At 39.9% G+C, this 27,648-nt stretch overlaps 1 protein-coding gene across 1 annotated transcript; it reads right to left on the bottom strand.

The window, feature by feature from the left end:
• Window positions 1-1,080: 1,080 nt before the first annotated feature.
• On the bottom strand, window positions 1,081-24,043 carry metrnla (meteorin like, glial cell differentiation regulator a). The gene is made up of 4 exons (XM_048554743.2): window positions 23,636-24,043; window positions 20,608-20,996; window positions 5,251-5,310; window positions 1,081-1,933 (listed from the first exon to the last, which is right to left on the bottom strand). Exons 1-4 carry the CDS (start codon window positions 23,731-23,733, stop codon window positions 1,617-1,619), a joined length of 864 nt encoding a protein of 287 aa, XP_048410700.1. The 5' UTR covers window positions 23,734-24,043; the 3' UTR covers window positions 1,081-1,616.
• Between the last annotated feature and the right edge of the window lie 3,605 nt (window positions 24,044-27,648).

Consider the following 27,648-nt stretch of genomic DNA (forward strand, 5'->3'; position numbering starts at 1 on the left):
TCTACCTAAACTGCAACAAGCCAACCTGTGGTACAGGCATTATTCTGAACTATACATTAGCTGTCTCACCAACTAGATGGTAACATGCTGGGTCAATGGTTAGCAATACTGCCACACAGCACTAGAGACCAGGGTTCAATTCCAGCCTCAGGTAACTGCAACGTCCACACAGACATTCTGCCAGTGTTTGGATGGGTTTCCTCTAGGTGTTCCAGTTTCCTCCCACAGTCCTATAATGTACAGGTTTCTTAGATTGACCATGGGAAATGCAGTGTTACAGGAATAGGGTGGGATACTCTTTGGAGAGTCAGTAAGCTGAATGGCCTCTACCTGCACTATAGGAATTCAGAGAACTGAACTAACCAGGGCCTTCCTCAGATTGCATCAGAACCCCACATCTGAAGTGCACAGATTTTTCACAGTGCTGGGACAGAGGTGTAGCTGGAGAATCTTTCTTATGGCCATTTAGTAATGGAAAACAAAATGCATCAAGGACTTCAACCAAATGCATTTTGCTTATTGTTTGTTTTCTCCCCACCTGATTTACTCTGCTCGAGTTCTACACTGTCTTTCATCACTGCTACCCAATATTTTACTTAGCTGACATGGTCTTGTATGTGAGCATAGTGTCACACTTCTCCTCTGAAGTTACTGTTGCAACAACATGGGTCTTGTTTCAAATACCTCTCATCAGTAGCCCATTCACTCAGTCCAACATATTATTAGAACACCTAAGAGAATGACATTATCTTTCCTGCTGACATGCTTCTTTCAAAAAGGACAGATTAGGAGTGAGTCTCACCGAGACCAACATGCGAAATATTCCATGATCTAATAGGAGGTCAGATCTAAGGCGACAGGACTGTGTGGGCAGGAGCATAGCAAACTTCAGCTGTACAGCAGTCAAACTGAGAACTCAAAACTTGTTTATGGAAAAAAGAGGAAGTTGAATGTTGACTGATGCCTGGATACAAACTTATCCAGTTTTTGAATCGCATTAATAACTGCAGTTATAAAAGTAATATTTTTCCCAGACATGAAGTACTGGACACATTTTTATTACACATTCTACCTTATCCAGTTTCTAAAAGTGAGCACAAGCATAAATTGACAAGCACAGGCAATGTATATTCGATCCAGGGACAGATAGTTCTCTGGAATGATTTTATTACCAATTAAAAAGGGCTGACAATAGCTCAGACTGTACATTCTTCCAGAAACATTCTGTCTTCATAATTTTCTATGGTAAGAAATACCTGCACTGTACATCAGCTTCATTACAAAGCAACAACTTCGAGTCATCAGTGACCATCTGTACAACATATACAAGTTTATGCTACATTCAGGTTCTTTAAGACATTGAAATTCATTAGTATTGATAGACTCATGGCATTCTTGAATAGCAGTGATCAATCTGAAGAGAAATGAATTACCTTTTGTCCAATTTAGTTTAGCTGAAAATCATACTGTTGCCTAGCAACACTGAGCTCTAATAAAGTGGCATAATGCTTAGTTCCATCAGTACCACATATCAAATGCAGTGCACTATGGGATAGTGTTCTTTTTGCTCCATTCTCTTTAACTAGATCCTGGTGACCAATTGTGAAAGAACATCTTCAATCAGTGGACAATTCACAAGGATTTTCCCCTTTGTCTCTTGCGTCTTTGTAGATCCTTTTGAAGTCCTTATAACGGGGTGCACAGCCTAGGTGAACCTCACCAAAGTGCATGCTGCCTATAAACAGGAAGTCCCCTTCTCCTTCCTTGACACCACAGTGTAGCAGTGTCTTTATGTGTCCCAGCCACTTGCCACTCTTCCCGATTGGCTGGAATGTTTTGCTCTTTTGTCTGTAAATCTTGTCAGCAAATATATCGATTGTTGATTCTTCCTGCTGCAGATCATGTGACACCAAACGAATGCTTCCTCTGACCACTGTGGTAACAACAGAAAAATTACTTCTTAAATGAAAAGGCTGCATCATTAAAATATGAAGCATAAAAATAAAACGCAGGCATGAAAAAGCAAATTGCTTCATTTTAGCACATCTCTAGTTCTTCAAATTTTGAAGATCCTCATTATTTTTACTTCCCTCCTGCAAGATTTCTAAATGTTTGTTGGTTTTTAATCTATCTTTCCTAATAGCTGGTTCTAATTTCCTTTTTCACTTATTTATGCTATTTCATTTCTCCCCCATCTGGATGATAGCTATAACCAGTTTTAGCCTGTACTATAGAGCTAGAGCTGCAGTTTTTCTAATCTATTCTCCCAGCTTGGTCACTATACACTGAGGATCAGTCTTATTCCCAGTTCTGCATTCTGTATATTATGTAATTTTTTTTTACAACATGAGGGTCAGAAAGATCATTTAATGATGAGGACTACAACACAATGGCCATTACTATATCTCAGTGACTAGAACTGTGGTCATGTGTTCAAAGATGTTGTTTTGAAAAGCATTAACGTAAGCAGTGACAATTGTACTTTGGTAGGCTGTTTAGATGTCTATAGAGCACTTTGACATATTTAGTTCATAAACAGCTTTATATCAATGGTAACTTGGTAATGTGCGAGCACAGAATTGAAAACTGCTGATTTAGAAAAAAAAAGGCATGTTGCTGAAGGCTTTCAACTTGCATTAATCAGGACAAACACAAGAATATCAAATTTTAAAACAATTGTAATTTTTACTGCAGGAGAAAAAGATGCCAATTAGTCAAGGCATTGCGAGGAGAAAGTAACAAGGAGCCATTAGCTCCCTAACGCTAGCTTCCAGGTAATTCAAAAAGGCACGACGCTTGAACATATTCCTTTTGTTTACAAAGCACTTGTCTTTGTGTGTGAATGAACGCCACTCATAATAAGCATAAATGAGTCATGTTATGAGCTAAACCATGATCTTAAATTGCTTATTAGTATAGATAAGAGTGCAATCAGGATCATTCACTAAGTGCTGCCTAATTGTAAAATCGCATCCACCCATGTAGATTTTCTTTCAAGTTTTGTAGGCTTTGGCTGATGGAGATTGGCCTGTACTTTATCTATTACAAACAACTAAAGGAATATGTTGTTTGATTCATTTTTTTTAAGTCATGATGGATGCAGGGGATAATGATTCAATGTTTGCCCAAAAACCAAAGGAACTTCTGAAACAAAAGTGCCAGAACTTTACAAAACCATCACAATTACTAATACACAAGTAAATGTAGTTTCTGGATTAATACAATAGGTCAATTTCAGTGAAGAGTGGGACTGAACTAGCCAGAGGCCAATGTGGGCAGGGATTCATGCAGTCCTCTAGAGAAGGAGATCTGGGGCATCTAGATTATGAGGCTTCATTAGAATAGACACCAGTAGTCTCCCATCCATACCTGGTAGAAATCAGGCAACATTTTTTGAATGTGTTAGAGGTCAGAAGAATGGGTTATGGCACTAAGATAAGTGGATGGGAAAGAGAGTTAGGAATGGTGAGAGGAATGGAGAAATTAGGAGTGGTGGACCCAAAGGTTTTCCTTTTAGAGACTCCTGGGCTCAAAAGAAAATACATTCTATATTTTAAAAAGTCTCTGCTTGACAGGTGTGGCCTGGTAGGGAAGGCACAGAGGTTTTTTGCACTGATGCCTAGGAATATGATTGCAGTTTGGTTAAACAGGATCCCCCTCTCTTCTGGCTGCTGTTCTGTTTGCTTGGTTAATATTGAGACACACAAGAACAGAGTGAGATCAGTCATGATACATTTTAACCATCCCTGTCTCAGTTTTTTGTCAGGCAAAAGTGGGTTAAAACTCACCTCTCTATCGGTGTTTTTTTGTTTCATATAGGAATATTTGTAGCAGTTATGCACTCCAGTTACACAATGGCAACTTCGAGAACTAGCAAGGTACAATCACCCAGTCCTAGCAATTATAAACGAGCATATTTATACTAAATTACAGAGCAAAGCAAGGGTATAAAAAAAAGCTGATGACCAATTTAGAAGCCAGCATGAGATGAACAGGCGATGAGCCAAATTCAAACTCAAGCGAGATTTTAGCTGATCAGACTGTGTCACACTCGAAAGACACATCAAGTTGTTACACCAAGAGAAAGTGCAGACTCGACAGATAGTAGCCCAAGGCTGGAATTGAACCTGGGTTCCTGGCAGTGTGAAGCAGCAATGCTAACCACTGAGCCACTGTGCTACTCCTCTGATGAAGGGTCTAGGCCCGAAACATCAGCTTTTGTGCTCCTGAGATGCTGCTTGGCCTGCTGTGTTCATCCAGCCTCACATTTTATTATCAAGTTGTTACACTGCCTTTTTGGCTATTATCTTGCATCTTATTTTGGTCAGCATCCAAATTTGCAAATTAAATTGTTGAATTGTTGGCACTGAATCGACAGTTTAATAGCCAGAATAATGGACTGACTGATGCACTAATGTGAACACCAAGGTCCAAGGAGTTTTCTTCCATGCTCCAAAAAATAACCTGGCTTTTTGCTTTTGAACTGGATTCAAAGATCATGGGGTGACATGGCAAAGCATTCCATAGCTCCAAAAGCTGCTTGTATCTCAACAGTGTGTTTATTACAAGACAGTAAAGCCGCACAGTGGTTAGCACTGCTGCCTCACAATGCCAGGGACCTTGGTTCACTAAGTTTAGAGTTTGCACATTTCTCCTGTTTCTGTGTGGACTTCCCAAGTGCTCCAGTTTCCTCCCACAGTCCAAAGATACGTGGGTCAGCCGTGGCAAAAACCTTATGTGGGATTATGGAATGGAGGGGTGGATCTGGGTGGGATGCTTTTCATAGGATCACTGCAGACTCAATGGGCTGAATGACCTCTTTCTGCACTGTATGGATTTTATGATTTTGTATATTTCACTATCATAATGGAGTATTATTTTAACACACAGCTTAAACAGTATAAGCAAAGTCCAAAAATCTTGCTCTCTTCTTTACAGCATCCTCAAAGAATATTAAAGAAAGTGCCCAGTGCTCACTATTTGAACACAAAGTCCATTTAAAATCTATGGCCTGCTTTATTCAATGTACAAATATGATCAGACAATCACAGCCTTTAGTCAAAATAAGATATCAATTTTCTTTTAAGTCTGATGATTACTTTGATTCCTTTTAATCATTTTATTTGCTGTTCAGCATAAGATGTTCAATGCTTGGCATACCCTAACTGAACAATAGTCCAAATTTTTTTTTAAAAATCTATTTAACCTATACAATGGCGAAAAGAAGAGGTCAACTGCAATCATTCTTACCCAAATCACTAGTGCATGCAGCGATCAGGAGTTCTGTATCATTGCAGGGGCGACAAGAAGCTAGAAAGAGAAAAAAAAAACAATTTAAAATCCAGCCTTTTAAATCTGCCCTTACAACAACTCTAATGATGTCTCTGTTAGCATACTTTAAAGATGTACATCCAGAAGATTTCTCAGTGCACGGTAAAGAATAATTTTCTCTTAGACTTTCAGGTTGCCAGTGCTGTCATGCTATCACTAATGCATTTGTTCAGAGTGAAATGGCTACAACCACTGTTATTGACACCATCTGACCCATTAACATGTGCAGGAAAACCTGAAATACCAAATTAAGTTAACTTAAATGTGCAACCTTTCACTAATCATTTAATCACAGCACTGAAGTTACACTTTAGTCTGCCTCTAGACGTCTACTTTAAAATGTCTTAGATATGATAACTTAACATTCAGTAAAATGCAAGCATAAAATGCTGTGTAATTTACACTTATATGGTTCTTAAATGTCAACTTAAAGCAATGCTTTAACTGGGTAACTAACTGTTAAAGACAAAACAAATCTAGAAGCATTCTGTACAAAAAGTAACTCAAGGTGTTTTATAGATTTGTCGATCTTCTGCCAAACAGAAAGTTGTTTCGTAAAAGAACTGAGTTGCAATGTTATTCAGTTTTCAATCATGTTGCATTCCTGCATCTTTTGTAATATGCATGTTTATTAAAATTTAATAAAAACATTTATAAGTGAAAATCACTGACACTGTAAAATCATGTCTCCTTCAGCCCCACCTAATAATCACAATAAAGCACTTCATAATACTCCATTATATGTCAAGTACTCTAAGATATACTTAAGATTTGAAAGATTGATTCGAAATCTGCAGCAGAATGAGAGAAGGTAATGAAACCTTCAATGAGTACAGCTATTATATCCAGGATGTCAGGACATGGGTTTAATCAGCTACATCATTATTTTGAAAAATAATGTATTTATTTATTAAATAGATCTGGAAAGAATGCTAAAGAGAGAGAACAGGTTTGCAATCCATCAGGGACTAAAAATGAGAATTACATTGTAACAAATAAGCATACTGCATTTTCAAATAATATCAACAACACAATATTCTTTATTTGTTCTCATGGAAGGGTTTTAATATTTTGTGGTCAGTATTTTTTTTCATTATTGACCAGAAAACTCTTGTTTCCATTTCCTCCAGGTCTGTCTCTGAATCAAATCACTCGGAGGCAACCACAGGCTTCCATCCATACAACAGAAAGAAACAATTATGAATCTCCAATGCACACACACTTACAATTCAGAGCTATTTCATGTATAATATGGGCATTGTCTAGAGCCCACAGTGAATTCTGCTGGGGATTACTTTACAGATCCTGACAGCATCCTGCAGTAACCTGACTCAGGCCTAACCACTGCTCCTGAGCCCACTGCATTCACTGCTTGACAGAAGGATGTAATTACATCATTCTGCACAAGCCAGCAGTCGGATTGCAGCTGCTTTGAAAGACTTGCCCTCTGAACTTGATGTTACTGAAAGTACATGATGCTGCTAACAATAGGCAGCACTTGTTGGCCAACATACTTTGTGAATAGGTCTTCCCAAGGGGCAGCAACTACTCATCACCAGAATGGCACAATGGCCAAGACGTGGGCAGATGAGCACTTTCTCAACAGATTCCTCAATCCTAATTAAAAGGAATAAATGGAGAAGTAAAGTCCACGTAGAATACGATTTATGTGAGACTCTATTTGAAACTTTTTTTTTAAAATCAGAATGCTTTCATGAACATTTAATAAATTAGAACAGTGCTCTGAATAACTAGGTATTTTCCATTCCCCCCTTTTCTTTCCCTATTATCACCACAGAGCTGCAAAAACTGTACCACTAGTCACCATAATCCCTAGATCTGTAGGATTAGAAACAATGGTTGTTCCTAAGCGCTCATACTCAACTTTAGAAACATCTCATACTGTGCCAGGTAATAACATGTTCATAATCCAGTCTATTTCCATTTGGTGCTCATCCCAATTTTAATTCAAAATTAATCATTTTAAAATCACATTGGAGTGACTGAAGCATCAATTGAGTTCTGATGCAGCACAGTGAAATGTTAGTCAGTTTTGATAATGGAGACAAACAAACATTTTCCTACACACAAGCTGGATTATGTGAGAAAATTAAATTCCATGGTATATTTGGATGGTTCCACCTTTTATTTTTATTTCTTCATATTTCTCCCCAGCTCCCCAATCTATTTTAGTTCTTAGCTATAACTCAACAATAGATTATGGGAGAAAAAAAACCTTCAAACAAAACCACATTATTATTCTTACACCATTGTTACTCTTGAATAACTATCCTTCTAAACCAGCCATAACATCTAAAATATACCAATACAATTCAGATCACATCTGACGTGAGCCTTTGGTGAATTTGATACTGAATTTCTACAATTAGATCAGCATTGGATCACGGAGGGTCAAATCTAATATGAACCGGTGATTCGGCAAGTGAATCAAAAATAGTCTATAGAATTTTATTTCCTCACACATCAACACTTGTATTTTCCTTTCTCACGAAGATACTTCAATTTATGCAGTTTGGACAATTGTTAAAAGAAACAGTAAATCTTTGAGTATTTTGGGCTATCAGACACTGAGAATGCAATTTTAAACAAAAAGCAATTAGGCATTTGCAATTCTAATCTGGCCATTCCCACCACCCTCCAAACCAACTGAGAAGACAGGATTTATACTGCATTTATTGTACCAGTTCCAACAGCAGCCTATAAAATCGAAAAAAAAAGATGCAAATTTGGTCAAGCCATACTTATCCTACACATACTGAAAACTTTGTCTCAGTAAATAAATAAGAGCACAAATGAAATCAGATTACAAATGCTGGAATTGCAAATTAAAGTAACATGAAATGTTCAATCATTTAAGAAATGTATTAGCTAAATAAAACAACTGTCAAGAGGCACATAATAAAAGGTTTCAAGACACAGCCTTTTGGGTGAGATGTTCAAGGGATTTTTGACAAAAGATGGCAGATGGTTTGCAGTTTTACATTTGCGAAGAAAAAAACTACTACATAATTCTGTACAGATTGAAGAGCTGTTATTATGTTTGTTGCTATATTCTAACCAAACAATTTCTGCAATGATAGTCACCTACTCAAGAGAAAGCACACTCTAACAAAAAAGTTAGGCACAGGGCCCCCTCGGAGAATGTGTTACTATTTACAGTAGTCATAGAGGGTCACTGGGAGTGTGTCAATATTTACAGAAGGTCACCCAAACAAATATGTTTGAATGTCTCTGCCATAATGCCACATTTTCTTTCTCCCCAAAAAAAATCTTTTTTTTGTTACTGAATTTTCTGCCCGTGGAACTGTATTTTATTAACCTTTCTAATGCAAACTATAGACTCAACAAGTCAGGGTAACTTAGCATCAAGTTGGAAACAGGCCCTTCAGTCCAACTTATCTATGTTGACTAGATATCCTAAATTACTCTAGTCCAATTTGCCAGCATTTGGTCCATATCCCTCCAAACCTTTCCCATTCAAGTACCCATCCAGATGCCTTTTAGAAGGTTATAATTGTAGCACCCTCCACCACTTCCTCCGGCAGCTCATTCCATACATGCACCACATTCTGTGCGAAAATGTTGGCCCTTATGTCCCTTTTCAATCTCACCCCCTCACCATAAGCCTACACCGTCTAGTTTCAGACTCTCTACCCTGGGAAAAGACCTTGACTACTCAGGCTATCCATGTCCCTCATGATTTTATAAATCTCTACAAGGTCACCCGTCAGCCTCCAATGGTCCAGGGAAAATAGCCCCAGTCTATTAAGTATCTCCCTATAGCTCAAACAATCCAACTTTTGCAACAGAGATAGTAGGAACTGTCGATGCTGGAGAATCTGAGATAACAAGGTGGAGACCTGGATGAACGCAGCAGTTCAAGCAGCATCAGAGGAGCAGGAAAGCTGATGTTTCAGGCCTGAGCCCTTCTTCAGAAATGGGGGAGGGGAAGGGGGCTCTACAATAAATAGAGGGAGGGGGCAGTGGTGATAGAAGGTGGATAGTGGAGCAAATAAGTGGAGAGAAGACAGACAGGTCAAGGAGGTGGGCAATGAAGCTAGTAGAGGGGAGTGTAGGTACGAAACGGGGGTGGGGATTGGTCATTGACGAGGGGGCGGATAGATGGGAGAGAAGACAGACAGGTCAAGGAGGTGAGGTCAAGAGGTGGGTCTGTTCTAGGGATGAGGTTGGGGGAGGGAAGATTTTGAAGCTCATAAAGTCCACATCGAGACCACTGGGTTGTAGGGTTCCAAGGCAGAATATGAGGAGCTGTTCCTCCAGTTTCCAGGTGGCATCACTGTGACACTGGAGGAGGCCCAGGATGGACATATTGTCCAGGGAGTGGGAGGGGGAGTTGAAGTAGTTTGCGACTGGTAGGTGTTGTCGTTTGTCACAAACCGAATGTAGGTGCTCCACAAAGCAGTCTCCAAGCCTCCGTGCGGTCTCACCGACCTAGAGGAGGCCATATGGGGAACAGCGGACACAATAGACCACATTAGCAGATGTGCAGGTGAACATCTGATGTGGAAGGTTTTTTTGGGGCCTGGGATGGGGATGAGGGGGGTGGTATAGGAGCAGATGTAGCCTTCCTGCAGTTGCAGGGAAAAGTGCCAGGTCTGGTGGGGCTAGTGGGGAGTGTGGAGCAGATGAGGGAGTCATGGAGAGAGCAGTCCCTCCAGAAGACAGATAAGGCTGGGGACAAGGGGAATTCTGTTTTTGTTTTTATTGTGGGGAGGGGCTATGAGGGCTGAGGCAAGTGAAGTGCAAGAGATGCAGTCAAGGACATTTTTGACCACTTTGGGGGGCAGGGGGGAATTGCGGTCCTTGAAAAACAAGGACTTTTGCAACATGCTTGTAAATTTCTGAACCCTTTCAAGTTTAGCAACATCCTTCCTATAGCAGGAGACCAGAACTGTGCGCAGTATTCTAAAATTGGCTTTAACCAATGTCCTGTACAACTGCAATATGACTTCCCAACTCATATACTCAAAGCACTGATCAATAAAGGCAAGTGCCTGAAATGTTTTCTTCCCTACCCTGTCTACAAATGACTCCACTTTCAATGAACATGAACCTGCACCACACACAGTTTGGTAAACCTTGCACATGAAATTACTCTTAACGCAAGTTTGTTTCCTGCCCAGAATCCATGAATTATCTTCGATAGTGACAAGATTTCTGAACAGATCCTTGGTTATTGGTCTCTGTTGTCTCGGCCGATTTCTACCAGGACAACAATAGAGTGCCACAGAGCAGCCTTATGTCCCATGACAAGGCTTCAGAAGAATGAACCAGAATGAAATGGATTAGGAATCAGACAGGGAAGCGAGGTTTAATCCCCCTTGTGGTCAGTATCAAGCGCTTCCTACTTGTAGATATCGCATTGGGCCAGGATCAAATACAGCTGTGATGCTTTCCTCTGTCAATGAGCTAAAATGCACTAACTGTGCCTGCTCCTACACACTGGGTAGCCACTTGGATAAAATATTGAAGGGTCACCAATGCTGTCACAATTAATCACACCCACCCTGACCCATTTTCCTCCTAGCTCTACTGAAGACAAAAGGCAGACTAAGAAAAAGACTCAAATCAATTAGTTGCCCGAAACACATTTTTTCTTTCTGCATCAGCCACAGCGCAGCTGTTAGCACTCTCATCTCTGCATCACAAGGCTCCAAGTTAAAGCCATTCCAGGACTTTCTGCATCAATGGTAAGGTTTACATTCCTGTCTATTTCACAAGGAGAAAAATCAGCCATTAAATGGAAGCACTCCGCCAACCCCCCCCCCAACCCCCCACCACCCCCAACCCCCCATTCTTCCTCTCAGATGGATTGTAAAAATCCCATTATATCATTTTGAAGAGGAGCAGAGAGTTATCCCCAATGTCCTGGTCAATATTTTGTCAATCAATCAACATCACAAGGAACAGGTTATCTGGTCCTTGTCATGTTGCTGTTTTTGCGATCTTGCTTGCATACATTGCAAGCTGCATTTCTTACACATTACACTGTGACTACACTTCAAAATATTTGTTCAAACTTTTTTTTTAAAATATCATTGGTGGTAATGTTTTTCAAGATATCCATTAGCTGCAAGAAAGCGCTATCTGTATTTAAGGCATCACCTGTACATGCAAAACAAGCTTCCCTCTTACCTAATCCTTGGCTCCTTTACAGCTGAGACATTGGATATCTAAAAGCCCATGCAGGTAACTGAAATAATATCCAAGGAAGCACCACCTTTCCTTGTCAAAAGTGTCCCTTCACTGCAACACAATTCAAAAACTGGACTGCTGAATTAACTTTGCAGTTCTAGATGAATAACCATGTGCAGAGTGTAAAAACAAACCTTCATCTTGCCTTAAAGCTCCCACTAATTTAGAAAGATGAGCTCAGTTTGATCCAGACCATAGAACATTACTGAGCAAATAAGGGTATTTTTGGAATCATCCCACAAATTTATCAAAAAGATAAAGTTATTGGTATACAAAATTGGCCTTGGTGGAATCTTAGGCAATTAGTTGCAAATGTCCACTCACTAGTGTCCAGTACACGCATCAGAAATCATTTTCTGGAATGTAACATTTCAGGGGCAGGACGTCCTTTCCTTTATTACAACACTGTTTTGATCACCCTGTGTGGCATGACTGACTCAACATTTCAGCTTAATCCCAGGAGCAAAGCCAACTGTGTGTGTACGTGTCTGTGTGAATATGTCTCCATGTGTGCCAGTGCGTACATATGTTTGTTTTGTTTACATGCGTGTCTGTGAGAGACAGCAAGCATCTAAATATGTTTCTAAGCGTGTATACTAATTTAGTCTGATGGGTTCTCTCAGCTCTCCAGTCCACGAATTGATGATGTAAAGTGATCAGTAAAATCAAAAACATACAAGATTCCTCAAAACAGGAATGTCTGACAGTACTCAAAATAAATAAACCATTAATTTTAACCAAGACCTCTACATAAGTAAGCAATGTTTTGGTTCAGTAATAACTGTAATAAAATCCAAAAGTGCTGGATAGGTCTGGTAGCACATGGGGAGACAAAGTTATGTTTCAGTTCTGTGACCTTTCATCAAACCTCTGGTTGGTTCCAATCAAGACTGGCCTTAATTCGGGGCTCAAACCCAGGGGAGGCTGTGGCCATTGGCCAGAAATTGGCTAATGAACAAGTTGCATCCAGAAACCTCACCCAATTTTGGATGGCAACCAGATAAGGGAAGCAGGAAGCAAAGTACACAGAGTGATGTTGAGCTGACAAAACTAACAGGGAAGGTGGGCACTGCTGAGGCAGGCAGTTGAGCCTGAAGGTGCTTCAATGACAGGTGCCAAAAGGCTCAAAGAGGCTAAGGACGTATGGGTGCAGGGGAAAATCTGCCGTGGAATGAACGACGGATGTGCTACAGCCCCATCATGGTCAAAAGGCATCTAAAATGAGCCAGCATCTCATTGCAGTGCTGACAGCAGCTCTGATGGTAAGAGAATATCACACCTAACAGGAAAAAACACCCTCAGAGACAGAACAAAGATTGAAGGCTTCCTTTAAGCAAATCAATAAATAAATACACACATACATACAGGTGTTGTGCTGAAAGCAGTCACAACCATTACTCCAGCAGAGTCTGCCTGCACTAAACAGACCAGGATTCAGCATCAAGTTGAAGAAGTGAAGTTGTTGCAAAAAGATGATTTGGCAGGGGGAGGTGGGGGGGGGGGGAGAAGGTTTGAGCTGGCCTTCTGGGTAGTGAGAATTGGGCCTGTTAGCCCTCATCAAGCTCAAAAATATGTTGTCACTGCTGTACGCTGAATGGCAACTGATAAGTATTCAGAGGTGACAGGTTGGAAATGGAGAAAATAAGGAGAATCTGTTTTAACTGAGAAGAGACTTGCAACAAAGAATTAGATTTAAGATAACTGGCGAACGAACCACATCAGAAAAGGAGGAGGAGAGAGATAACAAGGTTTAGAGCTGGATGAACACAGCAGGGCAAGCAGCAGAGGAGCAGGAAAGCTGACGTTCCTGATTTTCTGAAGGAGGGCCCAGACCCGAAACGTCAGCATTCCTGCTCCTCTGATGCTGCTTGGCCTGCTGTGCTCATCCAGCTCTAAACCATGTTATCTCAGATTCTCCAGCATCAGCAATTCCTACTATCTCAGAAAGGAGGAGAATTTGTTTTATGTAAGGAGTTGTCATAATCTAGAATGCACTGTCTGAAAAGGTGGTGCAAGCCGATTTATCAGTAACATTCTTGAAAAGAAAATCTGTACAATGCAATGGAGAAAGAACAGGGCAAAGGAATAAATGAGATAGCCTTTAACAAAGAAGCACTGAAGAATCTCTTTCCATTCTACAGCATCCTGTTAGAGGTGATAATTGGAATGAGCTCCAATATAGTCTGTCAGACATGGCCTTCTAGAGGAAGGATATTGTTAAACTTGAGACGGTAGAGAAAAGACTCTCAAAAGTGTTGCCAAGACTGGACAGTTTGAGTTACAAGGAGAGGCTGAACAGGCTGGGGCTTTCTTACCCTGGAGCATTGGAGGCTAAGGGATAGCCTTACAGAGGATTATAAAAACATGAGGAGCATGGATAGGGTGAACAGCCAAGATCTTTTTCCTTGGATGGGGAGTCCAAAACTAGGGAGCATGGATTTAAAGGCAGAGGGGAAGGATTTAAAGATACTGGAGGAGTAACTTTTTCACAGAGGGTGGTGCAGGCATGGAATGGAGCTGCCAGAGGCTGGTACAATTACAACATTTAACAGTCACCTGGATGGGTACACGAATAGGACGGGTTTAAGTGGGGTATGGGCCATATGCTGGCAATTGGGACTAGATCAGATTGGTATGTCTGGTTAGCATGGAGGACCAAAGGATCTGTTTCCATGCTTTATCACTCTATGGCTGTGGCAGTCAATTATGGTAGGTCAGTGCCTTCAAGATCCAATTCAAAGCAGATTATCACAATGTAAAGTGCTTTTTTCCTCTAGTTCAAGTTACAGGATAGAAGAGGCAAAGTGAACATCTTTCCTCCTCTCTCTCTTCTGCAACAAAATAATAATGAATATAATTTCACACCAAATGTAGTTCTGCAAAACCTGCAATTCTCGTCTGACTTGCCTCATGTTATGAAAGAAAAAAAAAAGGAAAATTTGCATTCTGTGGCTATTGTAACTCATTTCTTGACAAAAAGGACCTCCGAAAACATTTCACAGCTCATGAAGTACTTTTCTGAAATGTATTCACGGTTGTAACTTAGGAAATGTAGCTGCTAATTTGTGCAGAGCTAGCAGCCACAAATAGCAAGGTATTAATGACCAGATAATCTATGTTTGCGATGCTAATCAATGGATGAATATTGATTGGGGCACTGGGGCAACTCCCTGCTCTTCTTCAAAGTTCTATCATGAGATCTTGGACATTCTACTGAGGGCAGATGGGGCCTTGCCTTATGAAGGGAAATGGAGCAATGTAGGCATCTTCCCTCTATTTTTCAGAGGAATGGGAGAAGATAGAATTGAGATATAAGACGTTAAAGGGGACAATCAAAGTGAATGTTGAGAGGATGTCTCCACTTTTGATTTTTTTGTGTCAATTGCCCAATCAGTTTTAGGATAACAAGCAATTGATTTAAATTAGTGACGAGGAGGAATTACTTCTCTCAAAAAGAGAGCTGTGAATCTGTGGAATTCACTCCTCCACTGTACCATGGATGCCAGGACACTGGATAATTTTGAAGAGGAGAGAGGCAGACTTTGAATTAGGAGGAGGTTGAAGGGTTATGGAAAGCCGGCAGGAAAGCAGAGTGGAGGTCAAGATGAGATCAGCCATCGTTAAACTGAATGGCTGAGCAGGCTTGAGGAGCTGAATTGCCTAGCTTTTAAATGTTGTTAACATTTTATCAACAGCAAGCAAGCTTTTATGGGATAAAAATTCATGAGATTAAACTCACCGAAAATCTCCCATGCTCATAACCAGATGCTCTCAGGCCATAAATCAAGTTTCAAATAATGCTCCAGGCTTATTGTATTTAACTTATTCACAAGATGAACATTTAGATAAATTATGAATTGAAGTGCAGCCTAGCATAACAGTTTTTTTTTATTCCTGTTCCTCTAGTTAATAACTATGCAGTACAACAAATCTACTGTTACATTGTCTACTGTAGAGAAAGAAAGCAAATAAAGGAAAACTGAATATTTCTTCTTTACGAGAAGAAACTCTAAAAACATAACTAGTTTGCAAAGACATACTAATTGATGATGTTTAAATGTGCAGAATAAATGCTTCAGAAAGAGTAATGGGTGAAGCATCAAACGGAAGGTAAATAAATATTTTACAAATAAACTAATTCATCTGAAATTGGCATAAACTAGCTAAGTTCATCTTTTCTTCAGAATGGCAATTGGAAACAAACAATTGTGTGTCAATCTCTTCCCCAGTGATTGTCAATCAGTCCTTGGGAGCTTAGAGCCTAATTGGCCTCCACATTGACATCACCAGATTCAAAATCCCTCCAGCCTCCTCCCTGACTTGACCTAACCGGTCCGTCTTACAACTCACCTGTTTGCTCCACCCTTCCCACAGACCAATTACAATAACCCTCTACCTGCATCTACCTATCGTCATCTCACCTACACTTCCCCAGCCCTACCCCCACTCCAATTATTTCTGGGTTCCCCTCCCCCAACACAGTCCTGAAAAAGGGGTTCAGCCCAAAATGTTGACTTTCCTGCTCCTTGGATGCTGTCTGACCTGCTGTGTTTTTTCCAGCCTCACACCTATAGACTCTGGCTTCCAGCATTTGCAATTCTTATTGTCTCCACATAGTTCTAATCACACAGATATTGTGTTCCCAGTCCCGTGTTTTAGTTACTTTTAACGGTTTCACAAACTTTGTGTCAGTGGGTGTTCAGCACCTGCAAGGTCAAAGCAAACTTCAGGGCATTGTTTAACAACCGAAGTTTAAAGATGTTATCAAAAATCTCTAAAAGTTAGATTGCTGATTGCTATCAAGATTTCGCCAGTTTATGGAGATTTACACTAGTTCACGAAATGGGGAATGTCAATACATGCCGGGGGAAGTTATCTTGGAATAATTTATTAGATGCTGTGACTCTCAATTGTATAGGAAAACTGCAATGTTATTAAAAAGCATCTGTAGAATCGCAGAATTTTACAGCATAGGCTGAAGAATCTTCACCTATCATATCCGTGTCAGCCCTCTGAAAGTGCTACCCGCATAGTCCCAGTTCCCTGCTCTTTCCACACAGCCTTGAAAAAGTTTCTTTTCCAAATGTATCAAACTTTTTTTTAAAAAGCGTCTATGCTTCCACTATTGTTTCCTATGTGCTATTCGCTTTCCAGAAAAATCTCTAGATGTGCCTCTTTTCATATCTGTCTGTTAAAATCTTTGTAACTTTTTACACTTTAATTTTTCTTCAATCTGCAGTACTTTGTCAAACAAGAATCACAGTTTGTGATGCTCGTCCTCATATCTAAAAGTCAATTCATCAACAGTTTAAAGAGAAAACGTCTCAGATGTAGAATAGTGACTGACAGTAGGTTAAACTCAAACTCAGTTAGGGCCATTTTATATCCTTGTTAAAATCATAATGCAATTTTAAACATTTCACTTAAATTTTTAACTCTAATTTTTCAATGATGAAACTGGCCACAAGAGGACTAAACATCCAACTTGCCAAAAGCAAGCAGTTAATGGTTCAGAACCTACAGTTGCCCTCTTTGTTTTAATAACTGCGAATGTTGATAGCGCTCCGTAAAAGTCAGTAATTTAAAAACCATCAAAATAAATGAGACGAAAGAATCAATTATTCAAGTCAGTAATTAGAAGTAGGATGGTATTCAAAAACATTAGTGCGGCTGTCCTTTATGAAAAGTTTGGGATATTATGATGTTTGTACAGCTGTGGCATCTCATTACTAACCTCATCCTTCCACTCAATTATTGCCTTCTACCAGATTATCTTGTTGAAGCTTCTTTAAACTTTCCTTTTGATGAACACAAATGGAAAAAGGCAGGTTCAACTGCTGCTACATTCAAAATACCATCAATGTTTTGTGAGAACAGCTCACTGCTGTTATTTGGTTAAATTCTGATGGTAAATTACTTCTGCTCCATTTACCACAAAGGAATCCCTCTGGCAAGAGAAACCTGTGAGAGGAAAACAGAGCAATAAGAGCACCTGCTGAATGTCTCCTGAGGGAAGTTTCCTATTACGGTAAAGGGGGCTTTATCTTGGATAAAGGGTGCAGATATAATGGCGGCTAGTAAAATATTGAAGATAAGTAGTGCACAGAGCAAGGTGTGTTTATACTTCATCTTTCCAGTTCTCAGGACTTCTCAAAGTACTGAGGTACTTTCCAAGAGCAGGAGTTGCTGCTCTTCTTATTGCAAAAATATACCTTAATTATAAAAACTGTAGGACTGTATCTATAAATTGGCTGCCATAATCAAGTTTGTACATACAGCAATTAGATAAATGAACAGAAAGTCTGGTTCAGTGAAGTTTGCTGAGGGATGAATGTTGGTCAGGACATCAGACGAACTTCACTATTCATTGTTGCATTGTGCAAAGTGACAGGTTTGGTTCCTACATTGTTCCAACTACATTTGGTCCCCAGCCTGCGATGTAATTCCCTCATTGATAGTCAGCATAGAACAACACTCCTACCCATACACCCCTCCCCCACACTCCAGAACTGGACATTAGACCTGTGTAATAAAACCGCGGTTTGTGTAATTGAGATGACAAGACAAAACAGGTAGATAGTGTTGGAACAGCACGTCACAACATTGGATTCCTTGCTCCCAGCAAGGTCATTGAATTAAAAACTAAGTGGTTCCATATCACGAGCTGAGGATTTCAGATAGACATTTTGCTTTGAGCCCTCGGAACACACTCCGTATTTGCCTCTCAGAAAAAGGGGGAAAATTACCCAAGAGTTACTCTTCAATCTGCTGTTCTCCCAACAATAAGATCACTTTTACATCATGCATTCTTGCAAATAAACTACCAAATAACTGTGTTCTCTCAGCCTGTGTCAGAATGTCTTTGAGAATTGTATGTTTTTGTTCAAAAAGGCAGAAAGATAGGGGTTGGTGGGAATATAGAACTGATGTTACAATTAGATCGACTATGATCTTATTGAACGGCAGATCAGGCTTGTGGGGCAAATTGGCCTACTCTTGTTCCTTGTTTGCCTGGTCATATAACATGCTCACTTTTACAATGTTCGATGTGAGGCTGATTCAGCAACATGCCCTGGATTGGAATTGAATTTGTCTTTTCTCTGTTTAAGAGCCAGAGGCACTCTACTGCACAGAGTTTAGAAGGGAATCAGAAACCATAAAGGAGTGTCGCTTTCAAGATACAGTAAGACGAACATTTGTATTTTGTACATTTTAAGATTGGCTTAAAGGAGCAAATGATGGTCTGAAAGGTTTCCTATTTTAGATCTGGTTCTACTTGAAGGATACAGATGTTGAGAGCTATATGGAGAAATAAATAGTAAAAAACCTATTCATTCCCATGTAAAACCACTTCAAGCTGTTTGGCAATCTTACTACATTGTTTTCATTTCCTGACTTGGCTCAAATAGAGCCCTATACCTCTGACCTAAACCGCACCTCAACACACAGTGAGCATTTCATTTCAAACTGCAGCAAATTGGTAAGACATGACTCAATCCAAAAGCACAACCAGCCCTCTTGTCAGCCCCACCATTCTGACAGTATAACGTACATGTGTAAAACCTGGCACTGCTTCATGCAACTGGAAAGAAGTTTCTGGCTACCCAGATACAACTTGCTTACGACCTGGTTCACACACTTCTTTAGGTCAGTTCAATGGTTCATCCTTTTAAAAAAAAGGACCTAATTTCTAGCTGGACTGAAGTTTCTGACAAAAGCCACTAATCTTAATAAATTTTCTAAGCACAACAGGTTAGACTGGTAATGTCTTCAGCAGTTTGCTTCATTTAACCTGTCTGATGTGAAAGCGCCATCTATTGGTTTGAAAACTCTACAACTGAAATTAAGCCAGCCTGAAGCAAGACAATGGATTCTGGTGATGTTTAGCTGAAGTAATGCTTCTCTACATCTTGTGTGTCCCTCTTGAAAGGGATCACAATTACTGTTAATACACAAAGTGCCATATGTTTATGCAGAAAATATTATTGCTCATTGCAGGCATGATTTTATCATAAACAATTGAAAGACTGGTCATTTTATAGCTTTGCAGTTAATTGTTTTTGGGCCCCTCAAAGCCATGAGTGTATCAAAAATGTGTTTGCATTCAGTATCATTACAGATAAGCACACACCCCATTCTGCAGTTTTTGCTCTAAACTAAAAGGTAGCCATGGAGTAAAGTGGAAATTACAGTTACTCTATAAATAAATTTTATCCATGAATCAATTGTAAGCCTACTGCTAATATTGTGATGGACACCCAATGTGCAATTAGTTAAGCTGTATTTATAAGTGCATGCTGTAGTTAAAATGTATGCATACTGTCTTTTCATCTGGAACTCCTTAATTAGAATAAACCAAAATTTATTCACTGTTATATCCCAATTCTGGGTTGACTATTGCTTCATGTTACTGAATGAATATTCAACATTATACTTCAACCACTTAGTAAAGTGACTGAATCCCAGCATGGACAAATTTTGTTACTTCTTGTGTGTGTTGTTTGCAGGACGATTAGCTAAACACCCAACCAAATGAAGAAGCACCAGAGTGAGGTCTTGGCACAAAAAAAAAATTTTGAAAAAGACTGAAATCTTGTATCAGAGATGGCCTTGAATATCTGGAAAGTACAACTGGTGGTCATCCAACTATATAATGTCTAAATTTCTATATTAATTATCGCAGGTTATTTGAGAAGATGTTTTTTGCCCTATATGTTGGGTGTGCATGTTAGTGTTGCAGCAACTATTCCAAAGGCCAGTTTTGTAAGTCCTCACTATGGCATCTGCCCAAAACAGAAGAGAGATAACACGGTATAGAGCTGGATGAACACAGCAGGCCAAGCAGCATCAGAGGAGCAGGAAAGCTGAGGTTTCGGGTCTGGACCATTCTTCAGAAAATGCCCAAAGCAGAAACTGTGATTTCAAGTCAATAATGTTCCACCACTGATTACTGGTCATCAGAAACCAGTCAATAAGTAGTTTGAAGCCGAGAGTGTAATAATATTGAAATTGTCAGTAACTCTAGGTATAATCGCTTACCTGGTGAATTGTGTAAATTGGCAGCAGTCCTGTCTTTAAATAATTCATACTGGAAGCCAGTGATTTTTCTGCTTATGTCCATCTGAGGGGTGGCCTGAATGAACAGTGCCCCCTGGTCCACACTAAAGCAATACACCTTGTTTGGGATATGGTCCTCTTCGCTCACAAGAAGCTTCAGATTGCCAACTTTTTCCAAATAAATATTAGCTCCTTTGGAGTCCTTGAAAGGCTTGATGCAGACAGTCAAGTCTTTGTAGGAGGCTGTTGCTGTGTTAGTTCTTAAGTTAACTCTTAAGGCTCCAGTAGGATACAACCATTCCAGTGAACCTTCGGAACAACGCAGATAAACTTGCTCTATATCTCTGGAATGAGCATTATGTGTTAATCCACTAGGGGAAAGAAAATAAAGAGAAAAACAATTAAAATCTTTGCAAATTGTAGATATATCCCACTCAATATCCTTTGGCAGGATTTATGATAGGGTTTTTTCTTGTAGCAATCTTTTTACATCTATTTCTTTATCAGTTCCCAAGATTTGAAATTAAAAGATGCAAGTCTTATAGTTCTCACTCTGAGACAACTTGGAATATCAGAAAATCATGACAAAACATTAATAACCCAAGAGATTGTGTTTCCCAGCCACCAAACAGCTAATTCTGTTAATGCAAGTCCTTCATTCTTTCTTTTACTTCTGATTTCTTCTGAACATTAACAGAGATACTTTTAATCAATCTATTCAGATGTGTTATGCTACACTTCTGCAATACCTGGGGCTTGAACCCAGGCCATCTAACCTACTACAATAAGGCCAAAAGAACCCTTAACATTCTCTTCCTATACTTGTGATAATAGTGAAGATGGCAAACATGTAGACAAAGCAGATTTTCAATCAGACCTTTTTTTGTCTCAAATATCTTTTTATTTTGTATTTGACAAGTTGCACAAGTTTTAAAAAGCAGTTAGTCTGCTCACAGAAAATTCAGAATACAAAGAGCTCTGAGTGAAATAAACTCTTTCTCTTTAACTCATTTAACATTCTTAACCACTTCAAAATTTGTATTTGACAGCAAGTCAATGTATGTGGGTTTATAATCCCCTAAAAATAATCTGCTGTATTTATTTGTATGATACTCCTACTGGTGTGGATCCTTGGGTCTTCTGAATTGTCACTGCACATATGTTCACAATGTTCCTATCAGCTTAAAATTATTTGCAGGCTCCAAAATATGTGAACTTTCAAGTTTAAAAAAATGCACAAGACATGAAGAGCTTATCTTTCCATTTAAATTTGCTGAGCAATGCAGTTATATTGCAGTAAGCCATATTTAAGTGGTCATTATTTTGAGTGACTTATCTTCCACTTGTCAACATACTGACAGATAACAGGTCACTTTTTCATTAGCTTTGGCAAACTTTTCCTGGGTAAAGTAAACTTTCTTTGTCTGGAGGACGTCTCAGACCTCCCAGAGAATAATAACCACACATCAAACAGTAACTACAAGTATGCACAAAAGGGTTTTAAGGTGGACAAACAAATAGCGTTGGCAGTTGACTAAAATGAATAGGAATTGGTCGAGCATTTTCTTAAATTGTTTGAAGGACGAGGCAAATCAAAAAGTCATATGATGGCAAACAGCTTTTTATTGTAGATAATGTAGCATATCTGATCAGTGACATTACAACGCATGGTGCATCTTCACATAAAGAGGTAGTCCTAGTATAAACTTTAGTTCAAAACCGCATGTGGGGCAACGAACTAAAAATGTACAGGCATAAGCTATATGCAATTTGGTAGCATTGAACTGCACATGTGCCACTGTGGTTCCTTTATGTTACTCCCTTCTCTCCTCTCCCTTCCCCTGGCCTCCCAGTCCTGGGGTACAATTGTTGCCTTACTCCGCCTTACACAAGACGCTGTCAGTACGAGTCTGTTAAACGAGCACCTCCCTTTTCCCGCCACACATGCTGAACGCTCCTTCCTAATGCCCACTGGCACTACAGTGCCTGCAGTTCTCATTCAAATAGATCCCCCATTCCTTTATGTTTCCCGAACAACAGCACTTTAAAATGCAGCCTGCCATTCTCCGGCCTGCAGTTAATTATTGTCTTTGTTTGTCCTTTTTGGAACAAGCACCATTTCAAAATCGCAGTTGCTCAATGGAAACATCATAACAGTGAATCATGTGGGTGAATCACTGCTAGCAATACTAGGAGGAAGGTGACAGTAACAGGTCGCTAATATTTTCAGCCAAAAACAGATTTAAACACGAGACGGATTATTTTGAACAAACATAAAGGAGGTGCCTACATATAACACTTTGAAACTTTTGTTTTAAATCAAAGTGATTCATTTTTTTAAAACCCTAAATAAACTTGGTGTGGTGCTTGGCAGGTGCTTTCATCGTGATGTCTCTGAGTCCATCTCGCAACAATGAGTACGCGGCAGTAACACAGCGAGAATCTGCTTGTTACTTTGGGGTTAGATTACAGGGTAGAAACGTCTCATTAAACGCAGGGCTCTGAAACTCTACTGTCTCTCCATTAAAACAAAACACCAACTGAAGTTACCATAATGTTCCAAAAGTGAAGAAATGGACTTCTTTTGGCAAGAACTAAAGTAACATTTTTTTTGTTCGAGGAACTTCAATACGGACTTTGAGCACTGAACCCGAATCTCTCATTGACCAAATCCCATAACAGGGAACGTGTCAACACAACATTTGTATACAATTGGCACCAACTCAGCACTGCATGCAGCAAGCCTGCAACTAGGGATGCGTTGGCCATATGCAGCATCAGTCAATGGTCTGAGGTCAGGCAATGTGTTCCCCATTCAAATCCGCAACAGCACACGCTCAGTAGACTTGGTGCTACAGTGCGGGATGCTGGTGAACCACATTGAAGTGTGTTTCCTTCCCCCTGGTTAACAGGGACATTCCGATAGAGTCCTCTCTGACTCTTCCCGGTGTTTGCTCTCTCTCTCTGTATCTGTATCTGTATGTATCTATCAGGCTACGTTACTGCTCACCTTCCCTTCCAGCTGCACTGGTTAATGGAATACTGCGATGTCGCCGCTTTACACACCAGCAGCACTGCCAGCACTGAGTCTAAGACGGTGCTTAACATTTTCCTTCTGTTTTTTTTCCTCAATTCTCCTCGGGTCCGATCGCCAGGGCAGCAGGGCAAATAAAACAAAGCGAAGTCTGGCTAATCTCGATGAGTGACCGCTCCTTTCTCTCTACATTATTGTTTGCCTTGGGAGGAACGTTTGAAGTGCCTGGTGTCGTTCAGAGTTCCCCACACAAAGTCCGCAGAGTCCTCCTCTCAAGCCCAAGGCATGACAGAGCATCACATTTCCTCGGTGCAGCACTTTCTGTTGCAGTAAAAACTTTCAGCTCCACGTCACACGGTTTCATTACAGCTGATACTCAGGACAGGCGAATACAGCTCCTCCTCTAACTAAATCCAGCCCTCCCTCCACGGAGGGCTGCTGTCAAAACCCGGCGAGGATCAGAGCTCCCACCTCCGCAGCCTTCAGTCCCAAACCTCCACTGAGATGCGGAGGGCTTTCCCTCGACAGAGCCTTCATTTCACTTACTCTCGGCACATTCCTAGGAGTTCTTTTGTTACCCACCCCCCCCTCCTTTCATAAGCCACGTTTCGTTTTCTCTGTACCAGAAATCCAGGTAATGTTCTTGCGACCAAGGTCCCACCACAGTACGAATTTCAATTCCAAATAAAAATCTGGAATTGTGTCTAATAGTGAATCCATTGTCAAGCGTGAGACAAAACCCCCGTCTGGTTCACTAAAGCCCTTTAGGGAAGGAGACTGCCATCCTTACCTGACCTGTCCTACACGTAACTCCAGGCCCACCGAAATGTGGTTGGCTCTCAACTGCCTTCCAGGCAATTAGGAATGGGCAATAAATGCTGCTCAAACCCTCACAGAATCCCCTATATTGTGGAAGCAGAACATCCGGCCCATTGAGTCCACACCACACCCCTAAACATCTGACCCAGACCCAACCTCTTCCCCAGCTCTGTATTTTCCATGGTTAACCACCCAGCCTGCATAACCCTGGACACTATGGGTAATTTCCCATAGCCAATCCACCTAGCCTGCATATCCTTGGACTGTGCAAGGAAACCAAAGCACCCAGAGGAAACCCACAGAGACTTGGGGAAAATGTATAAACTCCACCCACTCACCCGAGGGTGGAATTGAACCTATATCCCTGGCACTGTGAGGGAACAGTGCTAACCACCAAGCCAACATGCTACCATGAATGATTAAGAAAATGTTCTGGGGCTGCAAGGGTACACAATGCCACAAACCATGAGGTTTTGTGTGTACTGTGAACTTCAGCACAAAGTCCTGATTGACATTCAAATACATTATTGAGGGAATGCTGCACTGTCAGAGGTGCCATCCTTTACATGAGATGGTTAGACTGATGCTCCAATGAATGGCAAGGGGTCTCATGGCACTACTTTGAAGGTGGATAGTCTTCCTTTGTGCCCAATCAATAACTATCATTTGACAAACTTCTGATGAAGGATCCCAAACCAAAACATCAGCTTTCCTGCTGCTCTGATGCTGCCTGACCTGCTGTGTTCCTCCAACTCCTCACTGTGTTGACTCTGACTCCAGCATCGGCAGTTCTTGTTATCTCCAAATATGAAGGGTAGCAGCAAGTTAATTGATAAATCTTATCTAAGTACTAAAATGCTCTAAATGGCCACCCTAAAAAAAGTGGAGTTACAAGGTGCTATGAGTGGATTTTAACTAAATTCAAAGCTAACAGAAATAAATTATAATTCAGGCACAAGTGCTTGCTGCAGGGAAAGAAAGTATAATGCTATTATTCCTGAGTAATATGCTTTCTTTTTTCCATGGTTTTTTAAGACAGAGAGTGTGTCTTTGTAGTTTAACAATAAGTCTAGCACTTTGAGCATTCGAGAAGGAAAACTCAAGCCAATTATTCCTATTCAATAAGTGAGATAGAACATTGACTGTGTGAATAATAGCAAACTTATGAGTGAATTCAATACAAAAGAATCAATGCAGCATAAAAATGAGCAAAGAAAAACGTAAAATGCCAAATCAATATCATATGTACAAAGTTACAACAATTTGTTGCATGTTGCAACTGTGAAACAGTGACATCATTTGACTTACTAAATGAAAATATCATGTGTAGTTTGAATCAGATACAAAATAACAATTGAATGAAAGTCTTGTTTGTTCAATTGTTGTAAGGACATTATGTGAAACGACCTTAGGGAGTCTGAAGACAGTTCCTGCTGACAAGGTAACAGACTCAAGCCCAGGGAATAAAACCACCTATAATTCACCATTAATTAATCGTCTCACTCAGAGAAGCCATAGGTATAATAATAAGAAATAGGAACAGGAGCTGGCCATTTGGCCCCTTGAGCGTGCTTTCCATTCAATAGGATCGTGGCTGATCTGACATTCTTCACAATCGCTTTCCTGCCCTATCCTCATAATCCTTGATTCTCCAACAGATCAAGAACTTATCCATCTCAGCCTTAAATGTGCACAAGAACTTTATCCCCACAGATGTCTGTGGCAAAGAGTTCCAAAGACTCTCAGCCCTCTGACAGAAGAAAATCTCCCCCAACTCAGTCTTATTCTGAACCTCTGTGTTCTGGTTCTAGAATCTTGCAAGAGGGGGAACATCCTCTCAGCATTTACCTTGTCAATTCCCTCAAGAATCCTATACATTTCGATGAGATCACCTCTCATTCTTCTAAATTCCACTGAGTCGAGTCCCAAATGGTTTAACCTTTGGTCCTAAGACAATCCCTGTATACAAGGGATTATCCTAGTGAATCTTCTTTAAACTGGCTCTAATGGAATGATATCTTTCTGTAAGTGAGGGGACAAAAACTGCGCACAATATTCCAGGTGTAGTGTCACAAGCACCTTGTACGGTTGCAGTAAGATTTCTTTATTCTTGTACTCAAACCCTTTTGAAAAAAACAACATTCTATTAACCTTCCTGATTACCTGTTGCTCCTGTATGTTAACCTTCTGTATTTCATGCATAAGTCGCTTTGTGTTGCGGTGTCACTCGTTAAAAACTAAAGAACCCTTTTGTAAACAGACTCCAAATAATTTGCATCATTTTATAATTTCTAATTCAATTTTGTTTTAAAACTTACTGTAATTAATGAAGTTGTAAAATCATCAGACTGTTTAAATCTGTTTCCTTCTCTAAGCTTTCTTTTACATTAGCCAACAAAAATATCTCAAAGTAAGATCATATAAAAGACAAAACCAAGAGTGTCTGAGAGTGGTAGAAAGCAGCCACAACATTACAATCTCAGAAACAGACAAATTCCACCAGACTCTCCATGCTATTGGTCACTGAAACATTTCAGCCTGAATTTTTCATGAGTTCTGCTGAAGGCAATCACTAAAATAAATACAATCAGCAATGATCAAGTTAATTGTTGCAGCACATAAATTACAATGACATATTATCTTCCAATGTAGACTTTATGGTCTTGTAGGATGTGAAGGAACTTTGTAACTTGGTTTCATTTTTCTTTCAGAAATCTTCAAAATGCTGAAACCACATGAATTATTCAATTTCCAACTGTTTGCATTGTTTGCTCTTCTCTTTTAATGTAGCTTGCCAGCATTCTGAGAAGACAAGAAGGAATCTAATTGTGAAAGCAACTTGCACTAATTTAGGTAATAATGTTACGTCTGGTTATTGCAATTATTTGCAGAGCTGTATCCCTTTAAATCTGGTAAGTTTCAAATGGGAATTGGATGTTTACTTTGAAAGAAGCAAAGGATTGCAAAGCTGTACTAAAGGAACGAGGAAGGAAGACTAATTGGAACAGTTGGCACAAACATTATGGGCCAAAGAGGCATTACAATGCTGTAGGTTTCTATGATTTAAGAGTGGTTAAATATAGGTTGAAAACCAATTGCTTTTCTACAGCCCAAACATTAACTTGCATATATCTGTCTCGATGCAAAAAATTTCAACTGCCCTGAAATCC

The sequence above is a fragment of the Stegostoma tigrinum genome, chromosome 22 (assembly GCF_030684315.1).
Source record: "Stegostoma tigrinum isolate sSteTig4 chromosome 22, sSteTig4.hap1, whole genome shotgun sequence".
Taxonomy (NCBI): domain Eukaryota; kingdom Metazoa; phylum Chordata; class Chondrichthyes; order Orectolobiformes; family Stegostomatidae; genus Stegostoma; species Stegostoma tigrinum.